Source organism: Silurus aristotelis (genome assembly GCF_946808225.1).
Source record: "Silurus aristotelis genome assembly, chromosome: 5".
Lineage (NCBI taxonomy): Eukaryota > Metazoa > Chordata > Actinopteri > Siluriformes > Siluridae > Silurus > Silurus aristotelis.
This window is the reverse complement of record NC_139578.1, coordinates 23,080,331-23,094,592: the sequence shown is the minus strand read 5'-3', so window position 1 is coordinate 23,094,592 and position 14,262 is coordinate 23,080,331. Positions and strand designations below refer to the sequence as shown.

Genomic DNA, 14,262 nt, shown 5'->3' with positions numbered 1-14,262 from the left:
TCATCCATCACCTCTTCACTACCACCAAGCCCCAGTCTGACCTCTTCCTTGAATCTCATATTACAGTCTTCCTCCTTTAGTTTCCACCATCTTATTCTTATTTTAGTCCTCATGCTCCTCCTCTTCTTCTTCACCTCCAAAACCATCCTACAGACCACCATCCGATGCTGTTTAGCTACACTGACCTCTGCCAACACCTTACAGTCTCCAATCTCCTTCAGGTTGCATCTACTACATGGAATATAGTCCACCTGTATGCACCTTCCTCCACTCTTATACATCACCCTATGATCCTCCTTCTTCTGAAAATAAGTATTCACCTCTGCCATTTCCATCCTTTTAGCAAAATCTACCACCATCTTCCCTTTCACATTCCTTTCCTTAAGGACATACCTACCATCACCACCTCATCACCTCTGTTCCCTTCACCTACATGTCCATTATAGTCTGCCCTAATCACCAATCTTTCATTCCTAGATACACTCTCCATCACTTCATCTAACTCACTCCAGAATGTTTCCTTCTCCTCTATCTCACAGCCCACTTGTGAAATGTAGGCACTGATGACATTTATCATCACCCCTTCAACTTCCAGCTTCACCTACATCAGAAACTCTCTTCACCTCCACTACACTCTTACTGTACTCTTTGTTCAGAATCACCCCTATACAATTTCTCTTTCCATCCACACCATGACAGTTCTAACCCACCTCTAATGTTCCTGGCCTTACTCCCTTTCCATTTGGTCTCCTGAACACGCAACATATCTACCTTTCTCCTCTCCATTATATCAGCTATCTCTCTCCCTTAACCAGTCATAGTACCAACATTTAAAGTACCAACCCAAACCTCCACTCTACACTTCTCCTTTCCCTGCTGTCTCAGTAGACGTCTTCCTCCTCTCCTTCTCCTCCTTCGGTCAACAGTAGCCCGATTTTCACCGGTACCCTGTTGGCTAACAATACCTGTGGTGGTCATTGATAACCCGGGCCTCGACCAATCTGGAATGAAATTCTGATTTGTTATTTCAGCATATTGGATTTGGCATATGTTTTATGCTGGATGCCCTTCCTGACGTAACCCTCCCCATTTATCTAATTTATCATTAATTACTGTCAGCCTAGTTTTAAATTCTAATATGTAACAGAAAAATAATAATTCAGAGCAATTTAGAGAAAACTAGTATGTTAAGAACATATATGCCCACTCAAGATGCAGATCAACCCTGTCACTTACCCTTTGCTTACCCTTTGCAACTGCCTACTCAGCACCGTATTTCACCTTTCCTTCATGTTTCTCTCCTCAAGCAAGCTTGCACACCTCTGAACAACAATTCAAATACTTGGTTGTTTGGGAAGAATACCGCCCGGCTGAGCAATGCTAGGTGAATACAGTCAACATTGTGGATCTGACTGAGGAATTCCACTGAAAGCACCCAGATCAGCCAGCACCTCGGCTTCAGCCGGTTAAGGAACTTCAAAAGTTCCTAGGCTTTGTGAACTTCTATCAATGATTTCTTTAGGAACTATAGCACCGTGGCTGCCCCACTCACAGCCTTACTACGTGGGAAACCGAAAAAAAAACATTGGACTCCTGATGCTCAGAAAGCGTTTGTAGAACTAATACAATGGCTCGTCTCAGCACTTACCCTGCAACACCCAGATCCTAGAATCCCCTCTGTAGTGGAGGTAAATGCCTCCAGCTGTGGTATTGAAGGTGTACTGTCCCGTCATGGCAGCTCAGGATAACTCTTCCTGTGTACTTTTTGTGGAAATTAACACAGGTGGAAAGCAATTATGATTTGCTGAACCAGGAACTACTTTCCATTAAGGAGGCACTGGAGGAGTGGAGACATTGGTTAAAGGGGGCTCAGCTTTCATTTTATGTGATCACTGACCATCGAAACCTAGAGTACACAAAGAACGGCAAAAAGACTGAATCCCCTTCAAGCCCTTTGGGCTTATTTTTTTTTTAAAATCAACTTCACCGTTTACCTTGCGGATTGCTTTTATTGTGTACTGGACTATTGCTCTGCCCACGTAAACCACGTTTTAGCCTCACATTTGGATTTTCTGTGCTAGTTCCTGAATAAACCGCAAATGGATTCTACACAGCCTGTCTGAGTCAACCTCACAGCAGTGTAAACCTGACTGTGCTTTTCTGCAATGCTTCAATCACTTTTAATTATACATCACATTTATCAGACAAAAAGTTTTGGCAAAGTGTTGTAGGTAATCCCTCTTAATTTAAAATATGAAAAAATTAAAGTGATATTAAAAAACCCCTGCAAAAAGATTTTCTTCTAAGTCTATGCCGAAAGCTCATTTTCGACTAGAGGAGCAAAACCATTCCTATTTCTGCACTGTTGCAACACTGCACACTAATCTACTTGGCTTGTGTTTGACTTAAAATGAAAAGGCATTAAGCCATTTTTAATTCCAGTTTTAAAGCAAATTTGCTCTCAAGCACATTTGAGTGCATCTGTTTTTTAGCATGTGTTTGCTGTATTTTTTTTTAATATCACTTTAATTATTTTTATTACCCCATTCAAAGATAGGCGAGATTACCTAAACACTTGGCCAAAACCTTTTGTCTGTTAAATGTGATGCATAATTAAACCTGACTGTGCTTTTCTGCAATGCTTCAATCACTTTTAATTATGCATCACATTTAAGTGTTTAGAGAATATGAATATTTTCATGCTGTTTCCGGTTTACCAGTCACTAAATCTCTGTGTAACATGAAATTTAAATAGACCTGGATTAGATGGCCATGAATGAATGTGTATTAATTGAAGTGGATATCGGGAGACCCTGATGAACTGTGAACTGAATTTGACTTAGCAATTTAATGCCCAAAACTAGAGCGTGAAATTTAATACAAAGAAGCCTCTCCCCCGACCTTACAGGATGAGATCAGTACCGCTGAGAGTAGCCAAAAACATGCCATCACCAATTTAATAGAAATGGGCAATTATTTACACAAATCAAAACTGGGCACTAAACTTATTTGGTTTTATTCAGACCTAAATATTTCTCTAAGTGACATACTGTGCAACTAATTTATTAATTGATTTATTGATTTAATCGAGTAATTATATTTTTATATAAACATATTTCATGAAGGAATGTATTTTTGAGTCAACTAAGTCTAATATTTTTGTTTGATCATAGCTTGGGTTGGTGCTGGGTGAAACATGACACGCTACTATTGGTTAATGGGACTTTATTCACTGTAATGTAGGCTTATCTGAGAAGGATGTGAAGAGATCAGCTTTGCGGCTCTGTAGCTCTTTAATGAGATGGTTTTCAAGGATGGAGACAAATCTTTTGTAGATTATGAAGATGAAAGCATGGCTTTAATAAATGTTAAGAAGTGCACCATTGCCAAGGTTTATAGTACCAAAGAGTGAAAGATTCACATTGGGAAAACAAGTGAACTGTCTATAATCATTTCTGATTCGGAAAATACAGAACTTAATTTTTCTTTAAAAATTTATCGCTAAAAATAAAAACAAATAAAAAATTACCTTTATCATCCATTAATATAATGTTTGAGCACACCTAAACATTGCTGTAACTTATTGTGCATTTTAATTTAAATACAAAATGTATAATTATTTCCTGGTCTACACATAAATGATGAATACTTTAATTTAAATATGATTATAAGATTCATGCACATTATAATGAGCACAAATGTTTTTGATCAATCACTCATGAAATCCAAGATTTATTGCATAAGACTTTAATGAAGATTTTGTACTAAACATAATGTCTGTTGGACTTGATCTGTATTGATTGGCTACAATGCAATTATCACAGTTAGTTTACATCCTAAATAGATAACAGAAAAACATAGGTTGAATGCAGGTCGATTGATGGCTCAAAATCAGTTCACTCAACCTTTTGCTTCCTGCCCGTCATACAACACATACATTTAACAAGATATACTGGGACACAGATTACAGTTAAAATGATGACTAAAAGAAAACCTAAAACATCTAGATTGTGGTAAGAGTACCAGGGAAGCCTGTTTCCTTCTGACAACAAGTGCTGAGCTCCTTTGTGCCTGATGACATATTCAATCCAGAAAATGGCACTGTCTAAAGGAGAAAGGGGTTGATCACGGTGAAGCTTTGAGAGTTTCTGTATGTTGCTTCGGTAAGACTGATTCTTAATAACATCCTTGAGGGCTTCAAGGAATTCCTCAGATGTCAAGGTGCTGACCTCAAGCACACGTGCTGCACCTCGGGTTTTCAGTCGAATTGCATTGTCAAACTGATCAAAGAGAAGTGGCAGAAGCAACACAGGAATCCCATGGTAGATAGCTTCGTAGATGCCATTAGTGCCACCGTGAGACACAAATGCGCACGTCTTTGGGTGCCCTAGAAGATTATTTTGTGGAAGCCATTCAAGAAGCAAAGTGTTGTTACCAAGAGTTGATGGTCTCTCACCAACATACCTCCATATGACTTTTTGCGGTAGTTTAGCAAAGGCAGCCGCAATAGCTTCTGTGATTTGTTTGGGAAGGGCAGTGACCATGACTCCCAGGGACATTACCACTACGCCATGATCCCCAGAACTCTGCATAAACTCCTCCAGCTCAGAATGAATAGGTTCAGCTGGGCGACACTGGAAGCCACCTATGTAGACTATATTAGGCATGCTGGGGCGCGGGTACTCAAAAATAAAGTCAACACGCATTAACCAAATATCTGCTGAACGCTGCATGGTGAGAAGATCTGATCCTGGAGGAAAGTGCCTCTTGAGCAATTCATCATAAATAGGCAGGATAACAAATCGCTCCTGGAGAAGGCTGACCATGTAACGAAGGAAGTTTTCAGTCCTCTGCAGGAAGTTCATTTTGTCACTGAACAACGAGTTGTACATGGGAACATACGATGGGGTTGATGGAGCAACAGCCATTTGCGCATCGCCTGCATTGAACCAGCGTACATTATACACCATAGGTAAATGGAGATAGTGGGCCAGGAGAACCCCAGCAGGGAATGCAGGGTCAGTGAGCATTAGGTCAAACTTTGCATCCTGCAGTTTTTCCATCAGTGCTGCATCATCCAACATCGTAGAGATAATACTAAGGGCTCCACCATGGAATAACTTCAGTATGGTCATCACATCCTTCTGCTCTTCGAAAAAGCGCAAGATTGGTGTCATCCTACGTAATGCTAATGACCGTTCTAACAAGACCTCAAATAACCCTGGGTTACCATCTCCTGTATTAGCGAGGTTAACATTAATCAAAGTGTAGAGAGGAGAATTGTCCTGGATGTACCAGCTTCTGGAAGGGCGTACCACTGTCAGACTGTGGCCATGGGCATGCAATTCCTTCAGTATGATTTGCATGTTCACCCAGTGGCTGCCATCTTCTGGAAACACTAAGATTTTTCCACCACTGCAACAGCCAGTCAGAAAAAGTAGGCAGGAGAAGAAAAGGAGCTGATTTGCATTCACTTCCATGTTCCAAAAAGCTGAAAAAAAACACAGGGAACATAGAGCAAATGTTACACCAAATAAAGACTAAACCCACACCTGTAAAACTGGAAACACTGCATAGTTTAACACCCAAATCACATGTAATTGTTATGTAAAAGATAAACCTTCCAACTAAAAAAGCATTTAATCTCCTCCTTATTTCCTTATACTAGAAAACACTACCATTAATAGTAAGTACATTTATAAGAATCCTACAGTTATTGCAGAAAGTGCAGAAGGACATTTGTACAAGTCTCATAGCTGTCTAGCTGTCTCATAGTGTCCAATACATACAACCTGAAACCTGCCATTAACTGTGCTGTCTAGTGCACCACTGGTGTCATATTATTGGTATGGTACGCTCTGATCTGAAAAAACCCGCTGATATCCTAATGAAGAGAAACAGGGTGAGCCTTCCATACGAGTTTAACATCCTTAAACCTATATTATATTTCATCTTCATGTCCTCAACAGACATCTTTTGTTAATAAGAGCACATTTTTACAAACTCATTTTAATTTCCATTATATTTTGACATATTTGTTAATATTGCTACCAGATAAAAATATCTAGGACAAATTAAAACGCAAACAAAGTTCAGGTCTCAGGACACAATAATATTTAACTGTATTACTGACTCAGATAGAAATAATAGTAAGCAGGAGCCAGTTCAACAACATTTCCAGCATTATCTACAGTTGGTTGTAGTAGCTATTAGAATAAACATAAAAGCACAAAACAGTGTGAGTTCATAAATGCACTGCATTTCAAACACAGCATTTTACTTTGTAAGACATGAGATAAAAAGAATGCAATGCTCATGCAATACCTGTTTTGTATCACTGATAAGTCTTGATTCTTCAGTTGTTTGTAGCAAACCTAATCAAACAAGCTTTAAAATGTTCCACTCTATCCTTCATAAACCTCCAGAAGTTTGCAGTGGCTGATGTCTTAAAGACATACTTACTGCAGGCAAGCTGTTTTCAACTCAGCAGTCTCCGATCTCTGTGTAATGTGAGATCAAATTGACCCGGATTATGTGCACATGAAGAAACATGTCGTAATCAAACAGAATGTGAATTATCATTTGGAATCTTCTTTCTGGCTTGTTCCCCTCTTCGTGTGACTCGAGTCATGGATTTATACCCGGTGATTTACTGCTTGAAATTGAAAGATAAATCGAAAGTGGCAGTGGAAGACAAAGAAGTCTGTTTCCCCACTGCAGAAGACTAGGACCAAGGAAACATTTACTCTGCTCACATGATTGTGGGTGCCAGATTTTAAACTTTAAGGCTTATTTCTCATCATGAGATTTAGGCAATGAAAAAGTAAGCAAAAATAAATAAATAAATAAATAAAATAAATAAATAAATAATAATAATAATTTTTTATTTATATATATATATATATATATATATATATATATATATATATATATATATATATATATATATATATAATTTTTTTATCCATATTTTTTCATAATTTATAGAACTTCCCATTACAGTGTTGTCAAATTATTCCTAATTAAAAAAAAAAAGATTTCTCAAATACAAACCTGATTCCAAAAAAGTTAGGACAATGTACAAATTGTGAATAAAAACAGAATGCAATGATGTGGAAATTTCAAATTTCAATATTTTATTTAGAATACAACATAGATGACATATCAAATGTTTAAACTGAGAAAATTTATCATTTTAAGGGAAAAATAAGTTGATTTTAAATTTCATGGCATCAACACATTTAAAAAAAGTTGGGACAAGGCAATGTTTACCACTGTGTGGCATCCCCTCTTCTTTTTATAACAGTCTGCAAATGTCTGGGGACTGAGGAGACAAGTTGCTCAAGTTTAGGAATAGGAATGTTGTCCCATTCTTATCTAATACAGGCTTCTAGTTGCTTAACTGTCTTAGGTCTTTGTCACATCTTCCTCTTTATGATGTGCCAAATGTTTTCTATGGGTGAAAGATTTGGACTGCAGGCTGGACATTTCAGTAACTGGATCCTTCTTCTATGCAGCCATGATGTTGTAATTGATGCAGTATGTGGTCTGGCATTGTCATGTTGGAAAATGCAAGGTCTTCCTTGAAAAGAGATGACATCTGGATGGGAGCATATGTTGTTCTAGAACTTGGATATACCTTTCAGCATTGATGGTGCCTTTCCAGATGTGTAAGCTGCCCATGCCACACGCACTCATGCAACCCCATACCATCAGAGATGTAGGCTTCTGTACTGAGTGCTGATAACAACTTGGGTTGTCCTTATCCTCTTTAGTCTGGATGACATGGTGTCCCAGTTTTCCAAAAAGAACATCAAATTTTGATTCGTCTGATCACGAAACAGTTTTACACTTTGCCACAGTCCATTTTAGATGAGCCTTGGCCCAGAGAAAACGCCTGTGCTTCTGGATCATGTTTAGATATGGCTTCTTTTTTTTACCTATAGAGTTTTACTCTGCAATGGCGAATGGCACAGTGGATTGTGTTCACCGACAAAGTTTTCTGGAAGTATTCCTGAGCCCATGCACAGAGATTGTTCCAGATTCTCTGAATCTTTGGATGATATTATGCACTGTAGATAATGATAACTTCAAACTCAAAGAAAAAATCCTTTCTGATTTTGCTCCACTATTTTCTGCCGCAGCATTGAGGGAAATGGTGATCCTCTGCCCATCTTGACTTTCGAGAGACACTGCCACACTGAGAGGCTCTTTTTATACCCAATCATGTTGCCAGTTGACCTAATAAGTTGCAAATTGGTCCTCCAGCTGTTCCTTATATGTACATGTAATTTTTCCGGGCTCTTATTGCTACCTGTCCTACATTTTTTGGAATGTGTAGTTCTCATGAAATCCAAAATGAGCCAATATTTGGCATGACATTTTAAAATGTTTTACTTTAAACATTATTATATTACTATATTTTATCTATATTCTATTGTAAAAAAAAAAATAAGTTTATTAGATTTGTAAATTATTGCATTCCTTTTTTATTCACAATTTGTACAGTGTGCCAACATTTTTGGAATCGGGTTTGTACATGCTGCTATGTATGCATGAGTTAGGGTGTTATGACCTATGACTAGGTCATGATTTACCTCTGGAAGGGAGAAGTGGTCTAGAAGAATGAGTAGGTAAGCAATAATCTGCTTATATAAACAGTATATCTGTTTTATTACAGTATGTACCTGCAAGCTGGCAAAATTAGAGACAGATAAAACATGGAGATCAACCTTACAGCAGCTTTTCATATTAGTGCTAGGTGTCTGGATTGCTAATTGGCCAGCCTAATAAGGTACAGCACTCATTAGGCCAGTCTGCTTCTTGCCAATGAGGAAGACATCCATGGTGATCTCAACCTAATTGCACAATGCGTTGTCATTGCTCCTCATCGCTGCTCCTGCCGAGATAAGGTTACACCTATGCCTCTAGTGTTGCACTTCTGAACTACCTGAAATCAAGGGACTATTGTGACAGGGTTGGTCGCATTAATAAAACATAGCTTGAATTGTCTGCCCTGCTTTGGTACCAGAAAGCTTTCTTGTGTTTTCATCATGACACTAAGCACTATAATATGTCAAAAGAAGAGTTGCACATTGAAATCTGTTCTTGGAAAACAAACCTTAAAAACAGCACCTTTAAACAGCATGAAAATACCCATCATGTAGGTTTACTGGCATAAACCAGTCTTGTGTTGGTACATTGAATGAATAACATCTGATACCCTTAAGGAATTGGAGGGCTGGTTGAAGCTAATTCAGCCCTTACAATTCTTAGAGAAACCACTCTTTCTTCTGCACTAGTATGCATATTGAATAAAAAGAACGCTATGTCCTAAACTGCAGAGTTTACTGTTTCTATTCTGCCACTGTCCAAAAGGGAACGGCCTTTTCGAAACAGAGTGTCAAAACTTTATGGGGTTTGAAATTGGCAAGCGCCTGAGCCCCAGAAGGTTGTGTGCTAAAAGTGTAAATGGAACTTTGTACCTTTGTGATAGGAACCACTATTCTTTGATGTCACTGCCCAGTGAGAAATGTTTGCAGCTGTTTAGCATCCTTTATGGGTAAAGTCATGTGGTTGGGTGCTGTTTGATCCTTGACTGATGGTACTTATAGAGAATGACTCTGGGCTCGAACAGCACTTATTCATATTCACCTCTAAATTAGTGTGTAAACCAGTGCCAGCTTTGCTGCAAGGTCAAATCAGGGGACATCTGAATTGTTATTTGTTTCTCTACGATGGTTAATTTTGAGCCAGCATTACACAAGAAAGTTTTTATTACACATGCCAAGTGGTTGTTGTTCAATCTCAGCTTCCAGGAATCACAGACATTGGCCTCACAAGCTTAATTAATAAGCTAGTACAGCACAGCTTGTTGGTCTTTCCATTAGACCAAACTTTATACTGTAACTTTGTGGCTGAAAATAAGGAAGTATGCAGTATGAACCACTTAAATACAATACAAGAATGAAGCTAGTGGCCCACAAGCAGAAGAATAAAGAAGAAAATCTAAATGCAGTCTGTTGTTAGAAATCCAGCCAACATTATGGGCAATGTCCAAAAAATTAAAAATAAATAAACACTAACAGTGCTTAGCCATAGGCAGAGGTATGATTCATGTTACACTCTCAGGCCTTTTTAAATAAATAAAAAATACCCCTGTTTACTACAGAGCAGTGTTAAAATAAAACATGATGACATGGATAATGTTTGTGAAAATGTCAAAGGGAACACTGGGAACTCCAAGTTCTGGTGGCTGCTGCTTTGCACAAGACAGCCAGGTTCCCAGACTAAGGACTCTTGGGTTGGAGTTGAATAGATCAGAGGAGTCAGGGAGGAGGTGGTGGGAGTGGAAGCTTTGTCACTAGTAGAGAAATGGAGAGATAAAAGTTCATAGAAAGTTTAGTATGAAGAATGTGGAGTTTCACACATGGTTTTCAGCTAGAGAGCCATTATGGTATGTATGCATGCATGTGTGTGTGTGTGTGTGTGTTTATGTGTAAATGTAAGTGTTTATATGTGTATTCGTGTGTGTTTGTGTGTGTGTGTGTGTGTGTGTGTGTGTGTGTGTGTGTGTGTTTGTGTGTGTGTGCGTGCTTCTTCTTTATTGCTATTTTATTGCCATGGTGAGAAGTATGGAACCAAAGAAGAGGAGCCAAAAGAAAAACAAAAGCTGGTTTAATAGTGATTATAAAGCCAATGTATGAGTCAGTCTTTGGGCCTTATCACTGAGCTCCAGCTTCCTCTCCCGCTCTCTGTATTACTCTTTGCTACTCATATCAAGCAGGTACAACAATTTCCTGCACATGTGGAATACAGGTCAGTAGGAGAGCTGGATATCCCTAAGGATTATACTATTGTGGCTCCTAATGGTTTGAAGTATTCAAAAGACATGGTGGTCGTGCCATGCCCACATCAACCATTTAAGGATTAAGGAATATTTTTTTGCATAAAAAGAAATCATAATATAATTTGCAAGGTAATGTCTTACTATTTTACATGAAAATACACAAAATAATTATTATCAGTTTATATGTAGAGTATATACCAAACTGTTATCAAATAAAAAAACATTAAGGAATTACATGTTAAACACACACTATATGGACAAATGTTTGTAGACACGTGAGCATTTGAAAATCCCATTTTACGTTTATTTTATAATTTGCTGTTTTAATATCCTCCACTCTTCCTGGAAGACGTTCCACTATATTTTGGAGTGTGCTTGTGGACATTTGTGCTCATTTAGTCACAAGGACTTTAGGCACTGATGTTTGTGAGGAGCCCTGGGGTGCAGTCAGCATTCCAAATCATCCCAAAGGTGTTTACTAAGGTTGAGGTCAGAGCCCTGAGGTCAGAACTGGCTTTGCGCACAGGGGCATTGTTATGCTGGAGCAAGTTTGGGTTTCCTGGTTCAAGTGAATGGAAAAATACATTCTGTACAATTGTGTGCTTTCAACCACATAAAAAAGAATAGTGTATAAGAGCAGAAATGTTAAATTGCGTGTTAAATTAAAATATTATATTGAAAAACAAATACAAGGATATAGCAGTCATGCAATTTCACAATTGTTGTTTATAAAGTTGAACAGCCTTTTAGTTAAGATTTAACTTAACTAGATTTAACTTTATTGTCATTGTGCAAGGTACATGTACAGTGAGAGCTTAGTTATAGTTAGAACTTCTATTGAGCAAAGGTTATAACTTCTGTATAATTATTACCCTGTTTCAATAACACAAATAACATCTTTATAAGCTGATTTACAAACAAGATAAAAAAATAATGTAGTTGGAATATTGATCTGCACAGTTAAAAATGAATGTTTGATTTAAATATCTAATTTGTGCGTTGCCTATGATTTATAGTAATATAGAATTTGTTTGGACATTCATTTATGTTTTTTTTTTTTTAAATAATATTTTCAATGCTCTAAAGCAGTTTTAAACTGCAATGAATATAGTCACTGTTTCACTCACTGAACTCAACTACTGGCTTTCTCTAACCAATAGCAATTCCTGATATCTTTGCACAATCAGTAATGGCATTAACAATAGGTGCACACACTATTATAAAAACGCATTGTTTACATTGTTTGGTTAGTAACATTTTAAAGTTCATTCTTTACCCCACGCTTTAATACACATGGTTGGTGATTACAGGTAATGGTAGATGGCAAAACAGTCAAGACAGTGGCATTACCTCAGAAGGAGATCTAATGTCTGGTGACTGGGCATTGACAATAGTGCAAGGAACACAACATCTTATTATCTCCCGGACTATCTGGCACCAAGAGTGCAGGCAATCAGTGGCTAGATCACCCTGCAGAGAGGAAAGCAAGCAGTGCTTTTAATTGTTAGTGAAAATAAATTTAAGATACTGCATTTGCACATTATCATAATTTTAATGTTGAGATGTTGACCAAGAATTCCAATGTTAACTACCAAAAAAGTAATAAAAAATATTTATACTACTGTGGCTTTATATTATTATTATTATTATTATTATTATTATTATTATTATTATTATTATTATTATTATTACTGTTATTATTATGAATTTGATTTCTGGTTTTGTATGTTTCTGGGTGCATACAGTTATGTTACTTGTTTGTGGGCTTAAATGAAAGTGTTATATATGCTATACAATATACATTTTACTTTTTGTTGGGGCATGTACAGAGAAACTGTATAGTGTTTTGTTGCTCTGCATTTGCTAGTGCAAATGTAAGATTTTGCACTGAGCTTTAGGATTAGGATAGTCTGACATAAGCAGACAAAAGCATTCCCCAAAGTCGTACACCGTGTTACAGACAAAAAGACCTAAGCACCATGCTAACTACTGAGTGTCAACCATGGCAGGAATTTAGTGTGTGTGGTACAGTTATGTTACAAAGCAGAACACTTTCTACAGTAATGAAAAAAATCATAATAATTATTGTTGAAAGGCTGATTTCAACTTATATATCAAAATGTAAAAAAACAGCTATTTTAATTATTTGATGGTTTGAATGAAATGTAATCAAACTTTGCTGAAGGGTTTCACAAAAGAACATTTTAGGCTTCCCCAGATGGACAAACAACACTCTATTTAAGTTTTTTCTTCCTACTTGGGTCTTGTCAATAACCAAGACACATAAAGCATTTTACATTTTACATTTTGAAACTGTTGCTCATGCTCATCACAAGGCAGTGTAATATCTCTGGAGGAATGAACTGTCTGTCCTATTTTGCATGCATGAGTCTATAGATGCCGGTGGTTGGCTGCTGTCCCTGTGAATGACATGAGAGAAAGAGGATTTTATCTCTCTGTACCTGAAAGCACAGTTTTTCTTTTACATATCTCAGACGTGGATCATCAAGATCTGAACTTATTATTGGGATCTGACTCTGTGATCAGGCGCCACTCGGGCGGAAACTGCTTTTTACTTTTAAGAATACAATTTCCTTCCACCTTACAAAAACACGCAGGTTGGTGGATTGTCTGCCCTTCATCACCCTCTGATATAAAAGAGTGTGTAGGTAAAAGTACATTTTGTTCCATCGATGGTGTTTCTAGTCTCTGTGACTGGAATGAATAAATAGTTGTAGATTGAGAGAAGTATCAATATGACCTAACAACACATTACATTCATACAGTATCTCACAAAAGTGAGTACACCGCCCACATTTCAGCAACCATTTTAGTATATCTTTTTAATACTATAGAAATGAAACTTGAATATATTTTAAAGAAGTCAATGTGCAGCTTCTATAGCAGTATAGATTTACTGTCCTCTAAAAATAACTCAAAATAACAACATTACTCGACATTATTGTCAAAAAAGCTGGCAACAAAAGTGATTTCAACATGCCCTATTCCTCATGTTCATGTTTTGTTCTTCTTGACAGGACCATACAAATATGTCTCTTGTATTAAAGTATTTACATTTTGGTGGTTTGAGTGAAATTCTCTCATACTGGCCACTGGATGTACAACGTGTCAGCTCACGGGAAAGAACTCTCTGAGGATTTTAATATTAGGCTATAAGAAGATTGGTACCACCCTGAATCTGAGTTTTAGTGGCCAGTTTCATACAGAGGTTTTCCAAGATAAGTTCCATTTGGAACAGGCCTCGCAAGGGTCGATCAAAGAAGTTGAGTCCTTGTGCTGGGCATCAGGTGCAGAAGATGGCTTCAAAAAACAGACGCATGAGTGCTGCCACTATTGCTTTAGAGGTTGCAGAAGCGGAAGGTCCGCTTGTCAGTGCTCAGACCACACGCCGC

The 14,262-nt window shown here is 37.6% G+C and overlaps 1 protein-coding gene across 2 annotated transcripts; it reads right to left on the bottom strand.

Annotated features, from left to right (window-relative positions):
* Nucleotides 1-3,210: 3,210 nt before the first annotated feature.
* On the bottom strand, nucleotides 3,211-6,717 carry ugt5g1 (UDP glucuronosyltransferase 5 family, polypeptide G1). 2 transcript variants are annotated; one of them, XM_083541496.1, is made up of 2 exons: nucleotides 6,325-6,717; nucleotides 3,211-5,491 (listed from the first exon to the last, which is right to left on the bottom strand). In XM_083541496.1, the coding sequence occupies exon 2, from the start codon at nucleotides 5,478-5,480 to the stop codon at nucleotides 3,897-3,899; it is 1,584 nt and encodes a 527-aa protein (XP_083397622.1). In that variant the 5' UTR covers nucleotides 5,481-5,491; nucleotides 6,325-6,717; the 3' UTR covers nucleotides 3,211-3,896. The 2 variants fall into 2 exon arrangements, with proteins under 2 accessions (XP_083397622.1, XP_083397623.1); XM_083541497.1 differs by having other exon boundaries at nucleotides 6,463-6,717.
* Between the last annotated feature and the right edge of the window lie 7,545 nt (nucleotides 6,718-14,262).

Excerpts from the sequence above, each read along its gene's own strand:
- ugt5g1 (XM_083541496.1), bottom strand. The coding sequence starts at position 5,480 with ATGGAAGTGAATGCAAATCAGCTCCTTTTCTTCTCCTGCCTACTTTTT.